The following is a 27,577-nucleotide window of genomic DNA, read 5'->3' as shown; positions in this document are numbered from 1 at the left end:
AAATAATAAAGTGCAAGTAGTCTTTCTGAATTTGAATTCTGCGTTGTTGTTTTTTAGCAAAATTGGGTTATTAGTTTAAAACAAATGTGAATTTGTCTAAAATATTGATGTTGGGACCAAATAGAACTGTGTTGTGTTACAGTAGCATGATAGTATTACATTTCACTAACTTCTTTTTTCCTAACAGTCAAATAATTAACCTTGATGGCATGTGCTTTCAATTTTATAGAAAAAAGCGTGCAATAGCAAAACCTTAAGAGCACACAGCAGTTTGGATAATAACTGCTTAAGCCATCCATCTATTCCTCTCTAAAGGCAATATGTCTTAAACTTGATGCTGTTGTTAAATTCAGTTTATAGTTGCTGTAAAGTATTTCAGTCTCAGTTTATTTTCTTCCCAAATGACCATCTAGTTGACATCAAGTAAGTCACCAAACCAAGAATTGAATCTGTAGCAAGTGTGTACTTACATGCAACATTTCACAAATTAAATTACCATTTAGTTTCCACTTTTGGTAAAAGCAAAGCTGTTAGTATATTATTTGTTTCACTGAACATGTTTACCAAGTAAATAACAATATCTGTTTTGTGTTATGTGCCTGTTGTTTGCATACGTACTATACCATCAGAAACTAATGCTTATAATACGTATAAGAAGAAGTGGTCATTATTAGATTCAAAGTGGGGTGGGCAGATACAGACAAATAAAAAGGCACTGAGCTGTGGACAGTCTGTATGGTGGAAGGGAACACTCTGTCCTACCACTTCTTATTCCTGCCCCATACTGTAAATCTCAGTAATGTGTGAGGCAGGCCAGCAAATACTCTACAGCACTGACCACTGCTGGGTCTCTGCGGATTTATTTTTCTCTTTTTGCAGAGACCGAATAATAAAAATGGCTTTGAATGTTTTAGTTACTGAATTTCACCCTGCCTCTGCCTCTTCACCTCCTTTCAGTCCACTTTAACCTCTCTCTCTCTTCTCTTTTCACTTTTAGGAGTCCCCTCAGGACAGCGCCATCACCAGGGACATTAACCGGACATTTCCAGCTCACGACTACTTCAAAGACACTGGAGGAGATGGACAAGACTCCCTCTATAAGATCTGCAAGGTGAGACGCTTAACACACAAGGAGGAGGTTAATTTTTCCTCTGAAGTCAGCAGAGGGCATTATCCAGGCAGTCATTAAAATGGATTCACACAGTGCACAAAGCTATGCCAAATGAGGTGTAAACCATTTGGTAGCAGAACTGCAGAAACAAGTCGGCAGCACTCTTTTCCCCACTCTCCCCCACATTAACTTCTGCTGCGTGTAAATTTACAGCATAAAATACACATAATGAAGAAATAATAGGGAGTGATAAACTGGGTCAAGAACAATAGTAGTAATACTTCGCAGTGCTCTTCAAGGATATCGTGCCAGTGGCTTAAGTAGAGATGATTAAAATGAGGCTCCCACTTATTATAAATGTTAAGCTTTAGTGAGTAGTAGTAGTAGTGAGCAGTTTAAAGGTTTTCAAGAGGCACTCCAGGGGATAATCTGATATGTTTGCATTTAAAGATTACAATGAGTCATTTTTTTAGTTTATTCAATAGAAAAAAGAACATCGTACTCATAGACATTGATTAGTGTATAATTATATCTTCCAATAATCAGTGCATTGTCATAAATTGGGAATTAATCCATTAAAAATACATAGGAGCAGTGGCTGCCATGTTTGCCATGTTGCCCCACAATCTGAGCTGAGATGGGCGTCGCTGTTCCGCCTAATTATGTTTTATGTTTCAAGCTAGAGGTCGGCCGCATATGTAGTGCGCCTTATAAATTACTTTTAATTTAAAGATCACAAATAGGTATTTCAATCTTTATTTATACATGGATATTTTAATTATCCCATTCTTATTATGTCTGCCTCATCCATTTCTTCTCTCTCTGCTCCCTGATTTCCACCTCATCCTCTTCCTCCTCACCTCAAGCCTCATGCTCTGAACACATGAAAATGTGCATAAACATGCTTGTTTTTTCCTGATATTGTCAGCAGATTAGACATGCGACCTTCCCATGTCTGGACAAGCTGGCTAAACAACAACAGCTGGTTACGAGCCAGCTAATGTAAGCCTAAACGTAATGTCAACTAATGCTGGGACCAGATGCCCTAAAAATCTTTGCAACTCTTAAGTAGTTTTATTACAGTCTCACATCGTGAGAGAGGTTATTCACAGAGTGTCAGAATGTCAGATCTGCTTCAAAGACAGTTTCAATAACGCCGGCTAACAGTGACCAAAACAGCAACACCTACCGACAGAAAATTTCCAGATATGCTCGACAACTCACCTCAGTATGAGACAGAAGTGAGTTTCACTGACTTGTCGACTCGTATCAGACTCCTTTCACAAAGTTTTACAGCCTCCTACAGTGTGAATAGACGTGGACTCCAGCTGAGATAAATGGAGGACTGACATCCTGTACTTATTTCAGATGAATGGCGGCCAATCTGCAATCTACTGATGTCTAGCAGTGATATTTTACACAGTGTACCTTTAATGTGCACTGCTAGTTTACTTTGCTGCTTATGAAAGGCAGCATTTGGTCTTTGCATGCATGAAGTTTTTTCCTTTCCCACTCAACTCACTTCACGGCCAGATGTTTATGCACCACTACTGCAGGTCATTAAATTTTGTTTTCTCCCTCCCATAGATTGTTTTGTCCCATCTCCCTATCCTCTCTTCCTTCTTTCCTCTTTCCCCTCACCTGCAACCACTCGAAGCAGATGGCTGACCCTCCATGCTCGTCTGGAGGTTTCTTCCTGTTAAAATGGATTTTTTCTAGTCCTAGTGCTGCTCTTTGTGGATCGTCTGATTTTTGGGGTAGTCTTTCTAACACTGTAGGGTCTTTACCTAAGGTATAAATCACCTTGACACAACTGTTGTTGTCATTTGGCTCAATATACTAAATGAAATTGAATCAAAGCTAAAATTCACATAATATTTAATAAATCTTTTAAATATTAAGAAGTATAAATAGCTGTAATAGACAGCTTGTGTCCTGACATAGATTTGTAAACTCACACCCACTCATGAAGTTGTTTTTTTATAAAACTGCATGTAATTACAGGTGAGAAACAAGCAGTTGGTTAGCTTGCAGCCGTCGTTCTTGATGAAACCTGTTAGAAATAAAAATAATCTCCATGTGAAATTGAATCACGTTTCTCTGGAATACGATATAATTACTATGTAAATGACTGGCTCCACAGTAGGTCTGTAGAGCAGTAGTTGAAGGTGCCAACGCTAAAATCAAGCGCTCATTAATTTACTTTCTCACTGGGTTACTGGGTGGTTCAGTGAGTTCATAAGAGTGAAAAGCAAAACAAGTTTTTAAATTGAACGCGTAGTTTGGTGTGCGCGTTTGATTCAAAACGTTGGCGTTTTGATCATCGAGCATCTGTGCTCTCTTTCTCATGAAAACGAGCACGTGCGTCAATAATATGCATACATACATCTGAAGCTATACCTCCATAATTCGTCACAAATGTCCCGACTGCAGTGCGTTCAGTTTTTAGTTTCATGTCATTTATTATGTATAACTCAGGTGAGGACATCCATCTCTTCCCAGACAACCACCTCCTCAGGTGTGTTTAAATAATTCAGTGGGCCCTCCCTCTCCTGCTCGTATGGATTGATCCACACTTTGTCCGTTTGATTCATGCTCATAATTTGTGTTTGTAGCTCAGTAGGCCACTACAGCCCTTTCGCCTGATTCTCTCCCTAGCTCCCAAAGCAATTTAATACATAACATTTATACCAACATTTCTTTCAGTCACCTTCTTTCTTGCTTTTCTGTTTGTTTCTGAATCTATCCAGTTAGACTTGATTTCTTTAGGTCCTATTCAGTCTTTCTTCATTATTATACTGCCTCACAGCTCATACACATTATAATTTAAGCTCTCTGTAGCCAAACCAGCGTGCTGAGGGTGATAAAATAAAATATTTGTTTCATTTTGTTTGGCTTACTGTAATTGTGGGCAGTCACTGGTTGTTCTGTTGATGTGTTTTGTTTAATGTTTCTTGTAAATGTAGATATATGGTATAATAATTACGTTCTCACCATCAATTAAATGCAGCACAAGATCAGTATTTACACATTTCTTTGCAGCCTTGGTGTAACTTCCCAAATTTTTAGAAAAAAATGTATGCTATACTATACAAATACATTCATTTCTTAATTTCTTTTTTTATTATTATTATTTATCGTGACACTAGTTTGTTACCTTTCTTTCTGTCTGCATTCTTTTTTTAGGCTTATTCTGTTTACGATGAGGAGATCGGGTACTGCCAGGGACAGTCCTTCTTGGCTGCAGTGCTGCTGTTGCACGTGAGTTTACATACCAGCATGTCCAGGGAAAAAAAAGTATTTCAAATATAGTGTCATAGCTGAGCGGGGATGTTTTATTTCCTTTGACATCGATACCCTTCCAGCTTTCACAAACACCAGAGGATTGGCTTAATTTATTACATCCTCCATCCTATGTTTAATGTCTCTCAGAACGTGGTCAATAAGTACCTATAAAAGGAAATTTTGGAGATTTTATTAGTTTATGTAATGTAGACGGCAACATTAAACCACCTGCCTAATATTGAGTAGTTCTCCCTTTGCACTGACAAACAGCTCTGACTCTCTGGGGAATAAACAGGTCCCCTCTAGGGATGGGCTGTGTTGACTGGGACCAAGCATATCCTACAATTGCTCATTGGGATCTAAGGTGTTTGGAGTCCAGACCAACTTCCTAATCTTGTTGTTGTGTTCAGGAGTATATGTCGCAGTAACCCCCACGCATGTGTCTCTAGCAAAGGTTTTAACCGCAGAACTCTGCATAGTCATAAGGCTTTAATGTTGGGGTTGAGGGTTTTTTTGTTTTTTTTTTTGGTACAATATGGTCACAGTGATCATCTGAAACCTGTAGCTTGTTTTAAAACTCCTCTGTGGTCCGGAGAAATGCCTACAGTGCCACCTAGTGTAGAAACAATGGCCATTTTTATAAAGCATCCGACCAGAGGAATTTTTAAAGTAACATTTTAGAATTACTTCGGGCACTTTGCAGTTAACTTCATGTGAAACCCTTGTTTTCAGCATGACTGAACTGACTTAAGGCACTAATAAGTAAATCTCTTGGTTTTCTTTAGATGCCAGAGGAGCAAGCATTCAGTGTCCTGGTGAAGATCATGTTTGATTATGGGCTCAGGGATCTTTTCAAGCAAAACTTTGAAGATCTTCATTGCAAGTTCTTTCAGCTTGAGAGACTTATGCAGGTTTGTATGATATAAACTTGTATAACTGAATGCTCTGCGCACCTGTACACTGATATATACTATTATATTATATAATGTAATACATAAAACCAGCAAGGTGTATTACTTAGCACTTAAGTAGAATTGAAGTGACCTCTTGCTGCTCTCCTTCCTTTCCCCCCCCCCATATGCTATCTTTTTTTCTTTATTACATCTTCCTTTTTTCCCCTCCTCCACATTCTTCAATCTGCTTCTCTAACGCCATGTCCTTTTGTGTGTTTATTGCTTTTCTTGCTTTCAACGTGTCTGTTCCAGGAATATATACCAGACCTGTACAACCATTTCCTGAATGTGGGCCTGGAGGCTCACATGTACGCCTCACAGTGGTTCCTCACACTCTTCACAGCCAAGTTCCCCCTCTACATGGTCTTCCATATAATCGACCTGCTGCTGTGCGAGGTTCGTAATCTAAACACAAATCTCAGTGACTTCAATCGACAGAGGTAATGACTTATTAACTCATGGCATAGAAATGCCCTCAGCTGTTAAAGGCTGATGGGGTGTTGTGGTTACCCTGCCAATCTGTCAGGTGACATGATGTGACATGGACACCCGAGTTTGTGAGTGTGATAACTCGAGAATGAAGCGACGTTTTAAATTCATACCATAGGTGTGTCTACAAAAAATATTGGAGGAGTTTGAATCTCTGTGACCTAAACCTTGAGGTCAAGGTCAGAGGTCCAGTCTTCTGGAAATTGTTTGAATTGATAACTCAAGAAGGAAATCACCTCGGATTCTGAAATTAATTTTATACAGTGGTGTGAAAAAGGGTTTTCCCCTTCCGATTTCCTTATTTTTCTTTTCTTGTCACACTAAAATGTTTCAGATCATCAAACAAATTCAGATATTAGACAAAGATGTCTTGATGGATGCTCAATCATCCAGGTAAGGAAATCCCAAAAAGTTGATTCGATTCATCTGGATGTAGCGTTTTTAGTGGAAGAAATGTTTCGTCACTCATCCAAGTGACTTCTTCACTTTCAGCTGAGGTCAGCTTCTTGATCAAGGAGAATGATCTGCTAGTTTCAGTCATTATGCAAATATATTGTTTACTAAAACCGAACTCAGCTTTCCAAAAATTAGGTTAATCACAGTTAAGTCATGATTTAACAAGATGGGCAATTGCTTTTCACACAGAACCAGGTAAGTTTGGATAAGTTTGGATAAGTTTTCTTCCTTAACCAGTGAAATTATTGTTTAAAAACACAATTCATTTGGGTTATCTTTGTGTGATATTAAACTTTGTTTAATGATCTGAAACATGTAAGTGTGACAAATATAAAAACTGTAGTAAATCAGGAAGGGCGCAAAGACTTTTTCACAGCACCGTAGGTACCATAGATATATATTTTTTACCCTGGGAATTGAAACTCTGAATATAGGGAAACCCTCGTCTCATTAATCTGCTGAATGGTGTCAGTCCAGTGATGGTGGAAGAAAGCAGCAGGACTTGGGATGTGGTTCAAGATTTAGGAATTTATGACCAGACCCAGGGAGACTTGTTTCAGATCACACAATAACTCAGACCAGGGTAAAGTCTGACGTGTATAGCGGTCCAAGCTGAGCAGCTGTCTTCAGATCCTGTGGAGAGATATGAAGTTACCCCATTAAGTCAGACCGCTTTAACAAATCATCTGGGAAGAAAAGGAGCAGCCGCTGTGCTTATCCACATACTTAAACTTAGTAAAAGTATATCCCTAGAAACAAGAACACCACTTAAATATGGGGTTTTATTATGAAAGCACTTTAGGTGTTTTATATTTTCAAGAATAAGCATATGACAAAGTTTTTGTGTGATTTTTGTCAGTTGCTTTTTTCATTAAAACATCAAGCAACAGTAATTAATCAATACATTTTGTTTGTTTCCCCCCTCAGGGCATTAGTGTAATCTTCAATGTGGCCTTGGCACTTTTAAAGGTAAGAAAGCCCAGACAAATTATTTTATTGTTCAGCCACACCAAAGTGAAAATGGGACAGCAACCTCCTTGTGATGAGGTGAAATTGGTTGATGATTGTGTGTAGATTGCAATTGTGTTGTTGGCAACACCCTCAACATCTGGGTAAAGTATTTATGCAGGTCGCCTGGCCGGAGGCAGCCTGAGACTGCAGTCACTCTCAAGCAGATTGGTGAAGGTTTGCAAATAAGTTCAGTCTAATTTTTAAAACACAAAAGTTGCTTTCAGCATGGCAGCTGACTGCAAGTGGTTTACTGACCTGGTGCACGTCTTCGACGTGACCATAGAAAAGTCAACGAGATCACAAGTTCATTGCAATAAATTTGGTCGTGCTGCTCCAACCGCCGTCTTCCGTAGTGTGACTGTAGCATCAAACCAATGAGCATTCAAAGATGGCCAGAAGCTTTGAGTGGAAACAGAAATGGAGAGCTTGTGCCAACAGAACCTCAAATTCTAAAAGGTTTATGCACGTGAGACATGTGCAGCCTCACCCCTCTGTTCTGTGCTAAAAGCAGTGCACGAGCTTTTTGTTAAGGGGACGTTGTGCTTGAAGAACACAGTTCCATCCATAAAATAAACAGGCAAAATAAAATAAATCTGTGGAACAACTTTTATTTTACCATAGCTTTATAGACTTGGCCACAAACACAGTCTTTATCTTAGTGCTCACGTGTTCCTAACCAAACCCAGGATGTTGTCTTAAGAATTGTTTCTTCATTTAACAAAAAAGGAAATGAGTCTTTCCTTGACAGGCTGTTTAGGCTTGAGTAATGTAAATTTATGTCTAATTTACCTTTTATCTGCTTTTCCCCAGACATCGAAAGATGATCTAATCCAAACAGACTTCGAGGGTGCTCTCAAATTCTTTCGTGTCCCTGTTCCGAAGAGGTACCGCTCCGAGGAAAACGCAAAGAAACTGATGGAGCTGGCCTGTAGCATGAAGGTTAGTTTAAAGCATGTAGTACTTATACCTGTTCAACCTGGCTTTTTCTTAAAGATAGTAGACTTGTGTCTTACTGTCATATTTTGTATTAATAAGAATAAACAGATGATTTTCTTAAAATATTCAGAAAACCTCAAACCCAACTGAACAGTAAATTATTAAACAAAATAAATGGTACCAAATATGTGATATATGATCATTAGTTGATCATTCGCAGATCATTATGCACAAAAGTAAAAGAGTTTTTCAAGCAGTATTTCTCAAATACCACTAGGGGTCACTGCCGTGCTTTACCCCAACCTTAACAGATAAATCAAACACACGTCTTTTTCAGTATCTCAAACAGGCGCACTCGCACCTGTGTCCTGACCTGTTTTGAACTGTCTGGCCTAGTTTAAGGGACCTGACTTTGAAGGTAACTTTGGGCAGTGATATTTATTTGCACAGACTCTGTAAAGGAACCAGCAGGCCGAGAGATTTGAAGTTTTTGGTTCTCAGTTAAACAGCTGGGCAGCAGGCAGATCATGTAATGATCTTCAGCAAAGAAATATCCGCTGGAAATAAATCAGAGGTATCACTTTTGAATTTAAATCATAACCAGCAGAAAAACACAGATTTTCTAGCTTATACTCCTTTTGGCTTATTTGACTTCTTCTATATGCTGTCTTTGAGTATTACACTTATCTGTGCTGCTTTTTTTCTTTAGGGATTCCCCGTAGCAAGTATGTTATCTGGCAAGAGAAAATAATTCCAAGAATTCATTTGAGGTCACTGACTACTGTAATGACTTCACTGGGAATTAAATCTCAGTCAAGGCAGAGTAATTTGAAGCTTGGATAGCAATGTGGGGTAATGACTGGCTGTATCAGTAACTAACCTGAAATGACTGAAGATACTGGCTGACTGGACTACAAATTGTTCTGGGTTGCAGCTGTGTTGGAAGCTTTATCTCAGATTTGACTTTATGTGATCTTTTTCCAGGTACACCCCTTTTTTTAAATGTATTTATTTCATTTCGGGAAGTCAAAGGTCGCTTCCTTTAAGGTGACCGGAATCTTGAAATTAATTATAAAAAATGTCTCCAAATTTATTCTCGTAGTTCAACTTTCATAACTTTCTTCGTTGAATTTCAAATATATTCCCTTCTCCTTTTTTAGTTTCTTAATGTACCCTAATTCATATTTTTAAAATAACCAACATTATTGGAAAATGAACATATATATAAAAATTCAACATCCTGCTTCCTAAGTCATGGAACTATAAGAGATACAAAACCTAACCAAGGCCATTTGTATCATCTAAATTATATTATCTTATATATATATCTTATCAACTTTACATTATATTCACAGCAGTTTTAAAGCAGTGCTGAGTATCTTTCCAGGTTGGGAGTCTGCAAACTATTTACTTAACTGCAGTCAGAGGTCATTATCATTATTAGATTTTTAAAGTCAGTATGAGATAAGTACTTGTGTTGTGCATTCAGCTCACAAACTGTATTCAAGACATAATCTCAGGGTCAAACCAGGTCATTTATGTTGTCTCAGTGTGCATTTGTTGCACCAGCTTCCTCTTCTCATCTGCCAGCCTTATGACTTCTAATGCTAATAGATGCAAATTACCCCAGAAATTTAAATAAAACCATAAAAGTTTGAATTATCTTCTTGGACACTTTAACAAAAGTTTGATGCGTCAAAGTTTTAGCTTGTGTTCATACCTTATAGTTCTGTTTTTGAGCTACTACACATGAGCATGCGTGTGCAGATATGTTTGTGCACCTACATACAGTATTAGTAGTTGCAGTTGATTGAAACCTTTCGGGAGGTTTGTGGATACTCTCTGTACTTCATTGGTATTTTAATTATGAGCTTTTGGAGAACCAAATTTTTGCCGTAGATGTGAGAAAAAAGACAATAAAAGGATAGATGCATTAGAGACCTGCTGCCCTGAATAACCTTCTGTACTTTGTGGAGGAGAACGTGCAACCAAACACACTGAGAGAGAACAGCATGGAGGTCATGCTACCTCAGTCTTCCAACATCATTAGGTAATGAATGTTGAGATTTCAACATGGGGAAAAGTATATAGTCAAAGTATGCAAACACTGTAGTGCATTGATTATGAACCCTTAACTAAGGGCATTGAAAATCCACACATCTCACACATGTCTGCATCAGGAGTGGGCGATTACTTTTCCCAAGGAGCCACATGATAAGCTGGATCTATCGTGGAGGGTCGCACCAATGAGATGACTTCAATTCTCCTCAATATTAATTTTATCTCTTTATAAATTGCTACTGGTAAGATTAGATGTTACAAACAGTAGCAAATTGGCCAATAATACCACCCCGCGTGTTGTTACATGTTATTCAAATGCATGAATAAATAAAGCTGCAGTCGAGCAAAGATTAAAAGTCTTCTGTCTTTGTTTGCAAAAGACTTGAAAACCTCTCCACTGGCCGTCACATTAAACCAAACTTAGTAAGCTAGTTGTATTTCCTTTCTTCATCATTTTTTGTTTTGCTCTTTCTGCTCAACAGATCAGCCAGAAGAAACTGAAGAAATATGAAAAGGAGTACCACACCATACGGGAGCAGCAAGAGCAACAGGAGGCCCCCATCGAGAGATATGAGGTACGTGGTTTTTCTAACAAAATGTTTCAGTCCCTTTTCTTGTCTCGATATGTTCAATACAGGAAGGTTAAAAAATGATGAGTATATTTTTCTTTAAAAAAATAATTGCAAAAGGAAAAAGAAACCAGCCAAAACAAGAATAATATGCTCTTCCTATTTAGCATAAAGCAGTCTCATCCTTCCTTTTCCAGGAAAAAAATGTGTGGCACAGTGCATCACTTAAAATAACAATAAAAATACGGCAGAACAAAAACTGCATGGTTCATAACAAACAGTTATTCTGTTGGACTTCCTCTTCCTCCTCCTCTTATGTCTGTTGTTTATCTGCTGGGCAGGGCATTTAAAAAAACAAAACAAAAAATGTTATATCATTTTTGTTAATGTTGGTTCTTCTCACGTGTCACTCTAATCTTTCCCCAGAATGTTTTGATCTTTCTCCACTACCAAATACACAGAACCGTTATTTCTTTTGGCTCTGTGCATTCATTGCATTGCTCTGTGGTGTAGTGTTTAATAGACTTGCCTGGACAAATCTGCCATGGCGACCCCCTGGGGAAAAGGGGTGTGGCATAAATTACCTATACATACCCATGCTTCAGTATTGTTTGATTTGTTTGTTCTGTTGGCAAAATGATATGCTTAACACTGAGAAAAGGTTTAAAAGTGTGGGGTGTTAGATGTTGCTTATATGGCAGTCTCAGCTCATTGCTGGCTGGTTACTAGGTCTATATAATTCAACTTTTATAGATATAAATTAGATGTTATTGCTGTGAAATTAAAAAGATGGCATGCTCTCATATAGTGCTGTAGGTGCATATTATTTAAAAATACATTATGAAATATTGTTCCATGCTTTTATAGCTCATAATGTCATGCTTTTGTTGACATTTAAACATGCCTTTGTGGTTTGTTACTAAATGACTTACAATTGATGCATTTTTACAAAACTTTTCAGCAGTAAAACTATTTTTTAAAAATTATATCTGTTCAGATTAAAGTTATTCAGAAAACGTATATTATTAGAATTAGGATGATACAGATCTTGCTTAGCTTTTGTTTATATTGTTTTCTGTCTTTTTATATAGTAACATTATTATTTTAGTGGTTGGTTGGTTTAACCATTTCAGTATTCATGAATTATGTGTCATCCCCACGATTACCACATAGTGGTAAAACAGCGACTATATTCTGTGACATTCATAGCTGAACAAAGTAAATCTATATTTCTTGTGGACCTTGGCAGTCCTTGTTCAGTAAATAAAAACTACAAGGCCATAGAAACTATACATTATGTCATTTCAAGGTTTCAAGGGTAACAAGATGGTTTTGTACACTACAAGATCATCCATCACTTTTTTTTTTTTTTTTTTTTTTTGGTGCGTGTCCAAAGACGTGTTTTGATCTTGGGGTGTTTCTATTTTTGCCATATAAGAGGGTTTCATCCGCTCTACGCTAAAGTCAAATATTCACGCCAGTTTGAGTCATAGTAGTAATAATAAAAGGCAAGCTGGAGTTGTGTAGTCCACACTTTAATACAAGGATATGTAAATCCATGTACAAATGGATCAGGATCAGACGGCTTAAAAAGAAGAAAAGTGACACGGACATGAAATGTTTTAACAAAGATGGAAACGTTGACCTAGAAATAGAAGGAGAGGTGTTAGAAATTGTGCTAAGTGCTCCGACTTTATTCCCACTACAGCTGTAGATTGCTGTTAATGATGTACAAACCGGTTATGTCTTGTTAAACATTACAGACATCTCTTACTTTGCGGCTACGTTTTCACCTGATCAAAGTGAACTTTTATACTCAGTTTCATATGTGTGTTGTCGCATCGCTCTGGAAACTGCTGAACCAGTAAGACATGTTTGCACAATCAAACTCAATTTCCTTGCTCAGCTATCTCAGCGCTTTCCTTCCTCTTTGGTGGATCGTCACTTCTCCGTGTTCAGTGTCGTCTGTCTTAAACGCTTTGATTATTTCATTCTTAACATTTTTGTGTTGATTTGTGGTTGTTTTTCTCTTTTCTTCTTTCTAAACACTGCCTTTTTTTTCTCTTACATTCACCATCTAGCGGGAGAATCGGCGTTTGCAAGAGGCCAACATGCGACTGGAGCAAGAAAATGATGACTTGGCACATGAACTAGTTAGCAGCAAGATAGCCCTGCGCAAAGACCTTGACAATGTAAGCCAAAGAAGAAGAATATTTGTGTAGGATTGGGTGGGGCTGTTAAACTGTCATTTGTCACTTTTGTTAGAACATCTAAAAAAAGGTTATAGCAAAGATGATAGCGCAAGTGTTTTTGAACAGAAACTTTTTTTTTCCCAATTCCTTGAAAAGAGAGAGAAAACTAAGAAGAAAGTAGGGCGACTCTGACTTTCATTGACCTACTGAGCACTGGGTTATGGTGTCTTTTTTGTGTCTGTGCATGTGTGTGTCAGGCCGAGGAGAAAGCGGATGCCCTAAATAAAGAGTTGCTGCTGACCAAACAGAAGCTGATTGAGTCGGAGGATGAGAAGAGGCGGCTGGAGGAAGAGTCTGCACAGGTTAGAGCATGTAACGCGCTCTCATCTAGAGTGAAACGGAGCCAGGGGAAAAAACGTTTCCTGCTGATGCCTAATGTGTTTGTTTTTCCTCAAAATGTCATAAGAAACACAGGGTTACAGGAAGCAACTGCTGAAACAGGAGTCGAAATATTAAGGTGACCTGCTATGACTGAGCAGTTTTTATTGTGGACAGGTCCAGGATTCACAAGAAATATTGCATTTACTCTCAATCAGTGAAGTTCTGTTTGTCTCTGTCGTTTGCAGGGTATGACAGCCTCTTTGGAACTGCTTTTCTTTGAAACAAGACTGCATTTTATACTTTCCTGAGCTAGAAGCACAGCTCATAGTGAGCATGAGACCAGATTTTTTCTGACCTTCAAGTCTTTACAAAACAGCCGTTATGTGATGAATATACCCCTGTCATACCTGAATGTTAAGCACAGCCATCTTTTTGTACATGTTCTTCTGGCTGTATATTTGCTTCTCAGCCAGTTTCTCTGCATGAGACACATTTCCACATACATACAACTCCACATATTTTCAATTACAGAAATATTTTAAGAAAAATAAAACCACTGGCCCGCTTGAGACTTCATGTGTGGAGTTTAATGTTCTCCCTGTGTTTGTGTGGGTTCTCTCCGGATATGCTGACTTCCTCCTACATTCCAAAAACATGAACAGGGTTAAGTTAATTGGTGATTCTAAATTGGCCAGAGGTGTGGATGTGAGTGTGTATGGTTTTTCTGTCTCTCTGTTAGTCCTGCCAGAGACAGGCGATCTGTTCAGGGTGTACCTTGCCTTTCGGCGTATGGCAGCTGGGATAGGCTCCAGCCCAGTCACAACCCAAAGTTAGATAAGTGGAAGAAAGAAAATGGATGGGTGCTTGCTATTGCTACATTCTTCTTCTTCAAGTGTTACAAGCAATTCGATTATTAATGATACCTACATTAATGTGTTGATGACCTACATACAGTAAAAAACAAAATATACTATTCCATAGGAATTAAGAGAGTAATTAGCAACCAGGTGTTGCTAATTAAATGCACTTGATTAACTGATGATCTAGAAATCTAGCCATCTCTGTAAAATAGCTGAGGTTGTGACAATTTCCCATTAGCGGAAGTCCCAGCAAGGTTAGACTGTTTAATGATCCAATACACTACAGAAACCCAAGAAGTACATCTTAGACTTTAGGTTCAGTTAGCACCTTAAAAGTTAAAGTTCATGACCACACAATTTAAAAAACATGACTGAACAGTCGATTAGATTTACAAAGTTGCCGCTGAACAAACCACAAGATTTCTAGACCAGTACCCTTTGGACAGATGAGAGCAAAGTGGAGCTAGTTGGCCATAATGCACAGTGCCACTTTGGCAAAAACCAAACGCTGTATACAAACATATCCGCACAAGCACCTCATACCAGCTGTCAAGCACAGTGGCGGAGGCGTGATGGTTTGGGTTTGTTTTGACATATACAGGACCTGCGTACCTTGCACTCGTTAAGTCGACTATGAAGTCGTCTGTATACCAAAGTATTTTAGAGTCAAACGTGAGACTACAGTTTGGCTGGATTGAATCATACAACAGGATAATGATCCCAAGCACAACAGCAAATCTGCAACAGAATGGAAAAGAAAATAGTCTTTAGTTTAGTTTCTAAGTTTGTTGCAATGGCCCAGTCAAAGTCTATTTTAACATTTTAAAGAGAGCTGAATGAATGCCCACAAACCTCAATGAATGAAAGGACCATTATAAAGAAGAGTGTATTTCTCCACAACAATATGAAAGACTGATAAAGTCATACAGAAAATTATTACTTCAAGTTATTATTGCTCCTCAGTGTTGCTCTACAAACTACTGAATCATGTTGTGTTCTTAATTTTTCATGGCTGCACAGAACCCTATGGAAATTTAAGTTTCACATGATACTATAATGTCCAAAGGCAATCCATTATCTTACAGGATTCTCTCTGGAATAAAGTAACTCATCTAACTCTTTTCACTGGCCATACACATCCACCTGATAATGTAGTGACAACATGAGCCAAACAAAAAAGCTAGTTGTTGCTGTTTTAATGCTGCAGAGCTGGCATCTCTTCCTCCTCAATAGGCCACCAGTGGTTGTGCTAAGCTTGCAGTTGCCCTTAATCAAATTTAAAGTAGAGCTATTTGCAGCAGACAGACCCTTATAATAACTTGGCCAATATTTGCATTTCACTGTGGTTCTTTTTTTCTTTTTCACACAGAAATGTCAAACACCTTACTAGCTAAATTACATGTGCAGGCTGATAGTAGTATGCACCTACCGGGAGTTGGATAGAAGTAGAAATGATTTAGGATTTTGTAACGTTTTGAGCTGTAAATTCTTCTTTCAGTACTGCTCATGTTTAATAATGGTTAGAAGAAAACTATGGTTTCTCTGTCCAGATCATGTATCTGTTGCTACAGAAATGCAATAACTGTTCCAGTGAGAGAAAAAAAGATACAGAATCTCATTTATTTTAAAACCACATTCCTGTATAGTCAAACCTCAGATATCAAAGGTTGTCAGTCTTTGATGGTTATTTTCTCAAGTTCAAGTAAAGATTCTCTTTGATGGAGAGTACAGACCCTGCTGCCCTCTGATCCTGTGCATGTTTCACGTTGTCCTCCAAGTGTCTGTAGTGTTGTTGAGTTTGTGTAGCTGTGACTGATTCATGTGCTCGAGCACAGGTTGCATAGAGGCCATGACATTGCCCTGAACTTAGTGTCTGCCAATACCTTTCCATGTCTCCTTTACATTTCATGGCAGTCACACAGTCTCTGGGGCCCCACTTCTGTCCTTGGCTTCTGCCGTGTAACAGCAGAACTGTATCTCTGTGTTTTATCTACAGCTGAAGGAGATGTGCAGACGAGAGCTCGATAAGTCTGAATCAGAAATTAAGAAGAACGGGTCCATTATTGGAGAATATAAGCAGGTATGTACTGTGTGCCTACTATATGCCTACTTTCACTTTTCAGTTTACTGTGTGCAACTGAATAGTTACATTAGCAGGTCTAATAATAGTGTTTCCACTTTCATATATGTGATGTAAGTAAAAAAGTGGAAACTGTCACACCCCAGTTTTTATCACAGTTCTCTTGAAGCTTATTTTGGAAAAATAAACTTATTTTAGTTTGTGTTTTCTGTTTAGTTCAAGCTTCAAAACCACATCTTTACTCCCCACCCTCACAGACAGGTGGATCATAATGCATATACACTCACTGGCCTTTATTTATTATTATAGGTACATATTACTAGTTCCTCTTAGACCCTCATTTCTCTTCGGAGCTAATGTAATTCGTCAATGCATAGTTGCTGGAAACAGTCCTCAGAGATTTTGATCCATATTGGCACGATAACATTACAGAGTTGCTGCAGATTTCTCAGCTGCATGTCCATAATATGAATCACCCCTTAAACCACATCCCAAAGGTACTCTATTGGATTGAAATCTGGTGGCTGTGTAGGCCATTTGAGTATATGTCATGTCCAAAATAACAGATATGGTGTAATATTTGATGGAAGCAGCTATTAGAAAATGAGCACACACTGTGGTCATAAAGGGATGGACAGAGTCGATAACAATTCTCTGGTAGGCTGTGGTGGCCCAAATCAGCATCATTTGGCACTAATGGGTGCCAAGAAAATATCCTCTTTACCATTACACCACCAGCACCAGCCTGAACTGTTGATCCAAGGAAGAATGGATCCCTCTTTTTAAGTTGTTTATGCCAAACTGTGAATCCGAATGTTGCAGCAGAAATGGAGAGTCATCAGACTGGGCAATGTTTTTCTTCTAATGTGTTGTCCAGTTTTGGTGAGCCTTCGCAAACATTTGCCTCAGTTTCCTGTTCTTAGCTGACAGGGGTGGCACCTGGTGTGGTCTGCTATTGCTTTAGTCCATTAGCCTAAAGGTACAATGTGATGTGCATTCAGAGATGTTATGTGCATACCTTGGTTATCTGAGTTACTGTTGCATTCCTATCAGCTGAAAGTAGTCTGGCAGTTCTGACATCAGCAAGGCAAATTGGTCTAGAAAACTGCTGCTCCCTGGGTAATTTCTCTTTTTTCGACCATTCTCTGAAAAACCTAGAGATGGTTGTCTGGGAAAATTCCAGTAGATCAGAAGTTTCTGACATGCTCAGACCAACCTGTCTGGCACCAGCAACCATGTATCATTCAGAGTCACTTAAATCACATTTCATCCCCATTCCAGTCCTCGGTTTGAACTTCAGCAGATTGTCTTGACCATGTCTAAATGCACTGAGTTATTGCCATGTGATTGGCTGATTACATTTTTTTAAAAAGCAGTATAACAGGTGTACCAAAAAGTGGCTGGTGACTGTGTACCTGAAGGGAAATACAGAAATAAGCAATGAATGAGGTAATAGGATATTTAATTAATGAAATAATGCGAGAGTTTAGAATAGGATAAAAATGGGAACATCATAATCACATATAGTGGGAGCATGTTGTATGTATGTTACTCTGTCAGGGACAGACTTTTCACATTGAATTCAAGTCATCCAGAGTTGTTTCATTGTTCATAGTACGCTGAACTTTAAAAATGCAAATTCACCTTTTACACACAATCCAGCAGAGGTGGTGTCGCCAGCTTCTGTTTCTTCATTTCTATAATTCTAACCAAAATGACTACAGTATATATGTATCAATATGCAATATTGTCTAATCTTATCAAAAACCAAAGAATGAAAAAGTGTCAGAAAATTGACCAAAGCATTTACTGCTGAAATGGTTTCGGGCTGAAATCCACTGAAGTCTCACAGTGACCCAGAAAGAATAATTCAGAAGGTTGGGATAAAAATTCAGAGAGCATAAGCTGCCAGCAGTTGGCAGTCTTCACATAACTTTGAGCCAGTGCTTGAATGTTTGTCACTTTTTAGTTCATTTATATCTCGAAGCATAATGCTAATTAAATCCACTTGTTTCTCGTTGACTTTTTTCGTACGCTTGGCTGTCATTGTTGATAAGTTCTGCTTTTTACTCAAGTAGCTTCACCAGAAAAACCATCATGGTATTTTTATTTTTGGATTATAATTATGTTTTTGTGTGTGTGACTGAATTGTGAATTAGATTATGTGGAGCTCTGATTCCCTTGAAAGTGAGCTTTTGAGACGCTTTACACCACTTATCTTTCCTTACTTAGCCCGTCTTTTCATATCTAAGCTTCTATCGAGCCATTACCGTGGCAGGACCACTCATAAATATTTAAAAATAATATACTTTTTAAGAGCACTCTGTTTTCCTTCATTTATCTCATTTCTGAAGCAGAGCTGTTCCTTAACTGAACCCGGAGCTTTTGATGGCTTAGCCTGCAAGCATATTTAAAGTTCCGTCTGTCTGAATTCCTCTTCAGATCTCATCCTGTCACTTCGTGCTTAAATATAAACTCACCCAGATCAAGTGCTATTACCATCAGCGCAGGGACATTATGCAACAATCCACCTCTTATTCCTCTCTGTGGAGGGAAACAGAAATAGAAAGAAGACTAATTTAGGAACAGACCTCAACTTCACCTGAGTCTAAAAATAATAACCGCCGACTGGCTTTGACGGCAAGTGTGAAAACCGGTTATCGAATGTGCCACCGAGGAGAGGAGACCGGATTTGATGGTTTTTGTGTGTATTACGGGTTGCTAGCTTGCGGTTGATAGCTGTGTTGAGCAGACTGAAGTGTGACAGGAAGGAAGAGGGTGATTGATGGAGAGAGGGGGAAAATGAACAAAGTGTGTGGAGGGGGAGGGGGGAACATTCAATCCGCTGGGATTGACAAATTGAGGAATTCCCTAAAATAGCCTGGGTTGTTTACAACATAGATAATGCGAATGATTATTCACGTAGCAATTTGCTTTTTCAATGTGTGTGAATGCCAAGAGTTTCTTTGGGTTTTTTTATTTATTTTTTTTTTTTCCTGTGGAAATATAGCCAAAAAAAGCTTTGTGTGCTAATTGCTCCTCGAGCACATGAGGACAAAGACAAGTCTGTTAACGGTGGAGCTGAAAACGGTGTCAAGTGGTGCATTGCAATCCCCATTCTAGGACTGGAGCTTTTGTAGATAGATGCAGGCTAGCTGGGTGCTAGCCAGGTAAAGCAGCACGTGCCAGCGCTCGTGTCTCTTGGGTTCTGTTAGCATTGCTTTGTTTTCTCTTTTCTAATTCTGATTGTTTTCCTTGTCTGTGTTTTTGGTCAGTTTTGACTAAATAAATAAATTTGATCTGATTTACTTTTAATGGTTTTAATAAGATATTTTCATTCTGGACAACATATTTTTGTTAATTGGGTGCATCAGCACAATTATCTGCTCCTTGTGAAAATATGATGAAGTAATTAAGGCTGCATGTTCTTGCTGTTCCTGCATTGTAAGTATAAGTATAATGTTTACATGCAATATTCAATAGAAAGAAAGCAAAAAGTGCCTCAGGCAGTAAAGTTACCGTGGGGCCAGATAAATTATTAAGTGAAAATATTTAAAATAAATAAGGCTGAGATTGTTTTGTAGGAATAAATTGAATATAAAAAACTTTTTTTTAAAATGCCCTCTGGGTCTTGAGCCTTCAGTAACGAGTGCAAAACCCATTATTACTGTGAAACAGTGGTATAGAAAAGAAACTGATAACAAGGATGGAGAAAATGACTACCGTGGTCATCCTGAATTTAAATGAGCAAAATAATCATTTACAGCTTGCTTGCAGATGGTGCAGCGATAACGATTCCTTGCCCTAAGATTGACAAGTACCCCCATCTTTCACAGGCTTGAAATCCCATCAGAACATATTGTCCTCCTCACTATGTCCCTGTTAGAGTCCTCCTTCTAATTATAGAAAAAAACTGAAGGAGAGTAAAATCCCTGCTGCCGAAATGGGGACAAAAACTGACTGAAGACTTGAATGGCTTAAGGCTCAGCAGCTCGGGTAAGAAAAAAGCAAAAAAGAAACAGATGCTCCACTAGTTAAAAAGGATGCAGGGAGATTAAAACTGCAGGACTACAGACAAAAGATCAAAAAAGAAGAGATAAGAGGTCAGTAGTGACGGAGCTTGGTATAGTAACGGCCAATATGAGGGAGAATGTGACAGGACGGAAAGATAGCTGCATGATAAGTATAGTAAAAAAAGAGAGATTAGGGTCACCAATATAATGTATGTAACACAGAGAATAAGAGCAAAAGTAGATGTCGAGATAGATGGACTGTCTGTAGATGGCCTGATGTCTCTTATAGGATAACTCGTTGCACTCTGATTTCTCTGTCCGTCTGCAAGCTACAGGAAAAGTTTGTGGGTGTTTGTTTGACTCTCAGGATGCTTGTAGCTGTTTGAAGGAGAAGGGGGGGAAAGGAGATTTGAATATACATAAGGCCTATGACACCACTAATGTACTTAAAGCTAAGAGGATAAAGTCCATACAGACTTATTAACCTATAAACACAGTAGGGGAAACACACCTGTCTATTTGTTAGCAGTCAATCCACAGTTTTCAATATATCATTTTCAAATTTTGATTGACAGTAGATGCCAACAACACCTTGAGGTGATTTAATTTTGGTAAAAGACATACCAGTTGTGAAAACCAGTAAAAATTGTATATTACCCACAATTTGTTTTCATCTTCAAACTTCTCAACAATATCCTAGACCTTGGGGGGCATGAGCACTTGACCTTGACCTTCATTGTTAGCAATAAAAAGGTCAGAAGAAGAAACCATATCAAGAAATATGTCATACGAAAAGCGATGGAGAGAGTTGTACACCACCTCAATTCAACACCTTACAAGGTCACAATGATGCCATAACTGACTGACGTCATCCTAGGATAATAAAAACAGAGTGACATCTGCATGTTATAATAAAAACATTATAAAACATCACCGTTTCAGTATAGCCCCTGCCCTACGGGGGGAGTGGTGCTCTCTGAGTGCTGATGTTATTCTTATTACTCTGTCTGTATTGTGTTTTTACCATATTATGGGGATGGACAGTTTTCATTCATAAATATTCATCAAACCTTTTCTGAAAGGGAGTTTTTTTCCTCCTGTTTTCCTGTGTATACTTTGTTTTACTATTATTTTTTTTGTTTTAAAATAGCCCAGTGGCTGGGTGCTTAGGTAAATTAATGATTTGAATCTTTGATTGTTGTTGGCCGAAAAACTAAGCAGGCTTTTTGTGGCTTGTTGGAGCTGTGTTGAAGCACCAGAGACCGGAAAAAGCTTGACTTGAAGTACAGATTTTCTGTTGCTGGTTGTAAGAATATTGGTATTGAGTATTAATTTTAATTGAAAAGCGTTCCTCTGGTTTAATTGACGAGCTCTGTCTAAAAGTGGGTGAACAAACCAAGCTGTTTTTCTATTTTCTGCAGATCTGCTCCCAGCTGAGCGAACGACTAGAGAAACAACAGACGGCTACGCGAGGAGAACTCGAGAAAATCAGGGTGAGTTTTACACACCAACACAAATGACGTAACCATGACGTAAAGCCAGGATTAACTTTGTCACTTTATGAGTTTACAAAGTGCATTACAATTTTTACCTCTCATTACTCCATGAGCTGCCATGTAATGTGCTCCTCTGTCAGCAGGTTTCAATTCATTGCTTCTGATGAACAGATAACCTGTTTTAACATCTGAGACACAGCCTCATATACATTGATTTGCTTGTCAGTGAGTGAAATAAGTATTTGATCCCCTACAACCCAGCCACAATTCTAGATCCCACAGATTATCAATCAATTGTAGATACTCCTGATCTGAACTTATGTTGTTAAGCATATACCTGTCAATAGAATCAGTTTCTTCCATTCCAACCTCTCCACCTCCATGTGCAAGACCAAAGAGCTATCAAAAGACATCAGGGGCAAGATTGGCTGAAATGGACTTCAAGACCATCACCAAGAAGTTGGTGTTGTGAAATATAAAATAACCAGTTGTTATAGATGTAGAGGTCAATGCAAGATTTTGGCTCATGGGAGGAGGAAGATCATGAGAAAAGTCTTGGAGCACCCCAAAAGTACATGGAAGGAGCTTGTTAATGATCTGAAGGCAGTTAGGAGCACAGTCGCCAAGAGGCACCTCCACTGGTAGCACACCATGCAGTAATGGTGTGAAGTTTTTCAGCACAAGGTCCCCGTGCTCAGGAAGACACATGTACAGGCCAAGAAATGCTGACTCAGACCCAAAGAACACCCCCGCATAGTCAAGCATGGAGGTGGAAACATGCTTAAGAGCTGTTTTTCTGGATAGGGGACGACTTCACCGCATTGAGAGGCCGATGGACGGATCATTTACCGTAAAATCTATGACATGAACCCCCATCCCCCAATACATGCAAAAGAAGCCAGTGAGCCTTTTTGACCAATTATATTTAAAATGAGCATCAACTCTTGTACTCTGGCATCCCAGCACAGAGGGCCTACTTAGTCTGGAGATAACCGGCTGTCTAGAGAGTGGTTCTTAGCACTGTCTGGAAAGCTTTGAGTCAAAGATTACATGAACAAGAAAGTTGACTGAACCTACTGGTTAAAGTAAAACCTGTAGTTAAATGTAATATTTAAAATCAGATCTTTTGGGGGGAAGAGTGAGGAGTATGACCGAGGAGGCCATGGCAGTTTTACCTGTGGCCCGTGAAGTATTAGTTCAAACAGTAGGTGATGTAAGAAAAGGGCAGTTTTGGCAGGAAGCTCACAAAATGTTTAGTGCACCAAGGTCAGGTCATGTAAAGGTTGCAGCAGGACCTCTCTGCCTGTGTGGAGGTAAATCTGTGCAGTTTTTTTCTATACTACTAATGGTGCAGAAATTCTGTTAACTGTCAGCAACTGCTGTAGCTGCTCACAGATGCATTTTTTTTTTTTTAGATATTTAAATAAACACACTGACAGCGACTCACTAAAACTGAATTTGAAGTGACAAGAGCACCAATTGCAGCTCAAGCATTGCTTCATTAAGGCCACTTCTGCAACAATGAGACTGGAAGCTTTACATATAATTACTATTCAGCTTAAAACTGGCCACATTTAATCCAAATTAAATATTCTCATAAAATATTCATTTTTAGGAAGCGTCTCCACCGGCTGCCTCAGTCGGCTGTTGTTACTGTGGCAAGCAACCCTGAATGTAAACCTGTCGACAGTCCTACATGTTGGTGCCAACTCAGGCACTGATCTGTCTAGAATAATCTCGGAGGAGTCGCCCTACTAGTCTGGTTATCCTGAGCCAAACTTAGAAAGAGCAACTGAAAGTAAATAATACTTTTACTTACCTCATCTGCTCAAACAGACTTCATATGCCTTCTGCAAAAACATGGAATTTAACAAATAGCTCAAAAAGTTTTGAATGAATTCTGATAAAACTCTGTAGGGGTGTAGAGCGAGGTCATGTTAACAATCCATTAAAATTTGGATCATATTCAACAAAGTCTTCAAGGTCACTTTCATGATTTATGGGTCAAAAACGGACAAAAACCCTTCGAACTTTGACACTATGATTCTTGCGGTGACTTTAATTTCATACCTGTCAGCATCTTTTTGTGTTTGTTTGTTTTTTTATTTAGGAGAAGGTGGAGTTATCAGCTCGCACTGTCAACCTAGGCTAACAATTAGATCCTAAGTAACAAACTAATACACACACTTTTTGACTGGCTGAACATCACAATCAGTGACACAGCTCAGCATGTATTTTCTCAGATAATTACATTAAAGACATCAACACTTTACACAGGTGAGATGTTCCATTCACTGAGGTGAAGCAGACTTTAAGGTGAAGCAGACTTCCAGGCCTGATGAGTTATTTAGAAATGAGAAGGGTGAGAGAGAAATCTTTCTTTTTGTTTTGTTTTTAGCACCAGGCTATAAATCTGTTTTAACACATAAGTCTATGGGGGTTTTTGGACGCAGCCTAAGTGGTGATCATTATGAAAACTTTACAGCGAGAAGACAGCTGGGTAGCTATAAATATCTGCATTCAATTGAGACAACAGTTGTTTGGTGAGGAGAAAAACATTTGGGGCATTCTCCTGTTCCATTTTAAGTTTTCCTTTTCTCACTCCGTCTCTCTTTCTTCTCTAACCTTGCTCAGGCTTAAAGTGTCCTCTTACCGCTTCTGTTTGTTTCTTCCTCCCCCTCATATGTAGGCGAAAGTTGAAGGCTGCGAGAAATGCAGCAGTCTTTTCAACAAGGAGGGACGGGTACGGGCCGCTGTGACCACAGCATCTGCCGGGGGAGCCGAGGAGACCGATGAAGAGAAGGAGGCTCTGAAAAACCAGCTGAGGGAGATGGAGCTGGAACTAGCTCAGACCAAACTGCAGCTGGTGGAGGCCGAGTGCAAAATCCAGGTAGGGTCCAGAGGTCAGAGTGTGAGTCATTCATTATTCTGACATGGGATGTTTCTTAAAGTTGAAAGTAAAATATTGTGTCATCTGTGTTGAAAGGAGAAAAAAAGGAGGCCACATTTCTGCTCTAATTACTTTATCACCCCTGAACAGGCGCAGCAGCAGTAACCTGCAGCACAGGGCCAACAAATGAAAGCAGAACATTTTCTTTTAAGAAGACAGAGTTGAAGAAACCTGCAGCTTTATGCAACAGCTCGGTTTAATTTACTAATTGAGGACAGTGCTGTGATTACAGGCTCTGAATCAATGTTAGCATGTAATGGAATCAGAAAAGAAGCATTGTTATTATAGCAGGGAGCTTTTAGACATTGCTGTGTTAAGTGTTTTTTTAAAAACCGATGTGAGCAGAGTGAAAAAAGTGAGGTCTAGTTTCTAAATAGAGGCTTGAGGGGGAAAAATGCATTGAAGTGACTGCAACAAAGCGCTCTGTGTGGAGATTACTTGGAGTGATGATGAGGAAAGTTGAGGATTTTGTGTTGGACTCAAAGCTGCAAAGTGAAAGCAGTAAATAAGATATATTGCCTGTTTGGGCTGTAATTTCTTGCTCTCTTTCATCCAGGATCTGGAGCACCACCTGGGTCTGGCTCTCAATGAGGTGCAGGCCGCCAAGAAAACCTGGTTCAACCGCACACTCAGCTCCATCAAAACCGTCACTGGGACCCAGGGCAAGGAGACCACCTAACCTAACATTCCCTATCCACCCAGTTTCGACCGGATTATGTCTGGAGATCGGCGCAACTCATCACGCCGAAACCTCTGGACCTCTAACGTAACCCACCGGGCCATAACTTTGACATGAACATTAGCCGTTAAATCCCAGGATCACTTTACTACAGGCTGTGTTCCTCCTAACAAAATATCGTCGTGTTTCCCTCATTCCTGATCTAATCTGCCCAGCACAAATCCCAAATGACTGCAGCCAACCACCGCTGATGAGAAGGGGTTGCAAACATGAGATGAATGAATTACAGCAGTACCACTCTCTGAGACAGTGTGCTTCCAGCAGTCACATAAAGACAAGTGTTTAAAAATGAAAATAACAAAAAAACAGCATAATTATTTCTGTCTTTGTACTGCTGATATTAAAGACCCACAGAAGGAAGGTAAGGACACCTGAAATGTCTTTGTCCTTACGGGATAGAGAAGAAAACACTCCGTCCTTCCTTGCCGCTCTGTGTGCACTTCTCTTCTAAACTACTGGCACAAAACTACCAGTCCCTGTAAATGTTTTGTTTTAGGTACGAGAGCTAATAGATGCCTTTTTGAAACGGAGCATTTTCTAATTTACGTTGAACAATACCTTTTGTTGTTGTCTGTTTTGTTTTGCTTTTTTCTTGTATCTTGTCAAATATGCTTGCGTAAAGGGGAAACGTATGTGTGAATGTAAGAGCGCATGTTAATTTGCTTTGTTTTCGACTGTGAGGTGATGTTTGAGTGGATAAATATTTGACTAAAATAATGTGCAAAACTGTGTGTGTTCAAAAGAAAGAGCTGGAAAGTGTGCGTAAGCCCTAGGGAAAGAAAAAGCACTAAGGTTGTGAGTGTACGCCTGCATGCAAGCTGTTTGTCTAGTCTGCTTCAATGTTCAAGCGTGTATATGAACGATGCTAACGAGAGGTTTGATGACAAAGCCTTGATCTGAAGGTTGGTAAAAGGCGGTTGGTATAATTATGTAATTTATGATAAAAGCTGCTGTAATGTTAACCAACAGCTTAACCTTTCCTCGTGTCAAATTTCACACTCAGGGTTTGTTTGGTTTGGGTCACTTGGCGCAAAGAAAAGCTCAAAACCACGCAGACCTCTGTGTGTGCTGCACAAGCATACTGTGAGAGTGTGAGGATAGCTGAAACCCACAGCGATGCATCGTTTGCCAGAAAGCTTATGCACTGCTTAGAGGAAGTCTGAATCGGAAAACACACACAGACAGAAAGTTTGATTTCCTACTGCACTGAAACCCACCTTTAAGCCCCGCCTCCTTCTACCCACGCCTCCAGCTGCACTGCAATCTTTGACCTTTTGACCAAGGTCCCATTTACTCCTTGGTTGTGCAGCACGCCAGGCACATTTCAGGCACACTTTTGGGGGTTAAAAAACACTGAACTAAAATGCAGACACACGTGTGTGTATATATATATATATATATATATATATATATATATATATATTTTAAAGAGCTAGTTAAAAGTAGTCCCTCATGTCCACCTGCACAGAAGGTTATAATAACATGAGATCTGAAAGAAGGTATGCAGTCAGCAGCAAAACCGTGCTCTGTCAACGAGAGGTCAGTCCAAAACACCAGCATGACGGACACAGACGAGAGCGGGGAATAACCAGAGAACGCATGACATCACAAGACCTGGGTGTTTGATGATGCAACAAGTTAAAGTTTGCGTTGTTGTGTGTCTCTATGCTATTAAATCCTGTATCCAGTCAGAGGTAGCATCGAGGGATTAGATTGCTTTACTGGCTTCTAACGCAGAGCAAAAGCCCCGCTAACCCCACACCCCAACAGATCGATGAATCCGTGCCTCGGAGCATTTGACGTGCTCAATCAGATCACAGTGCTGAGGAGACTTAAACATTAAGGTGGCGACCGACACTCCTGCGAACGCAGGGACAGAAAGGCCACACATGTGAAGACACCTGTGAACAGCTCAGGAGTGTGGATCGGGATAATCAGTCTGTGGGGGTTGATGTAAAAAAGTGCTTGTGTGTTTTCATATTTAGCCAACTCAAA

General features: G+C 39.2%; 1 protein-coding gene across 2 annotated transcripts in view; it reads left to right on the top strand.

Annotated features, from left to right (window-relative positions):
- rabgap1 (RAB GTPase activating protein 1) overlaps positions 1-26,980 on the top strand; it is a 75,219-nt gene extending 48,239 nt beyond the window's left edge. For both annotated transcript variants that reach the window (XM_085168800.1, XM_085168799.1), the window contains 13 exons: positions 998-1,111; positions 4,298-4,372; positions 5,182-5,307; positions 5,602-5,745; positions 7,222-7,263; positions 8,116-8,244; positions 10,785-10,877; positions 12,953-13,063; positions 13,321-13,425; positions 16,301-16,384; positions 21,819-21,890; positions 24,583-24,783; positions 25,400-26,980. In XM_085168800.1, the coding sequence (XP_085024926.1) occupies positions 998-1,111; positions 4,298-4,372; positions 5,182-5,307; positions 5,602-5,745; positions 7,222-7,263; positions 8,116-8,244; positions 10,785-10,877; positions 12,953-13,063; positions 13,321-13,425; positions 16,301-16,384; positions 21,819-21,890; positions 24,583-24,783; positions 25,400-25,522 (1,419 nt within the window). In that variant the 3' untranslated portion in view covers positions 25,523-26,980. The remainder of the gene's footprint in view (positions 1-997; positions 1,112-4,297; positions 4,373-5,181; positions 5,308-5,601; positions 5,746-7,221; positions 7,264-8,115; positions 8,245-10,784; positions 10,878-12,952; positions 13,064-13,320; positions 13,426-16,300; positions 16,385-21,818; positions 21,891-24,582; positions 24,784-25,399) is intronic.
- Positions 26,981-27,577: the final 597 nt, after the last annotated feature.

The sequence above is a fragment of the Neolamprologus multifasciatus genome, chromosome 7 (assembly GCF_963576455.1).
Source record: "Neolamprologus multifasciatus chromosome 7, fNeoMul1.2, whole genome shotgun sequence".
Lineage (NCBI taxonomy): Eukaryota > Metazoa > Chordata > Actinopteri > Cichliformes > Cichlidae > Neolamprologus > Neolamprologus multifasciatus.
The sequence above is the reverse complement of the archived record's forward strand: the minus strand, read 5'-3'. Positions and strand labels throughout refer to the sequence as shown.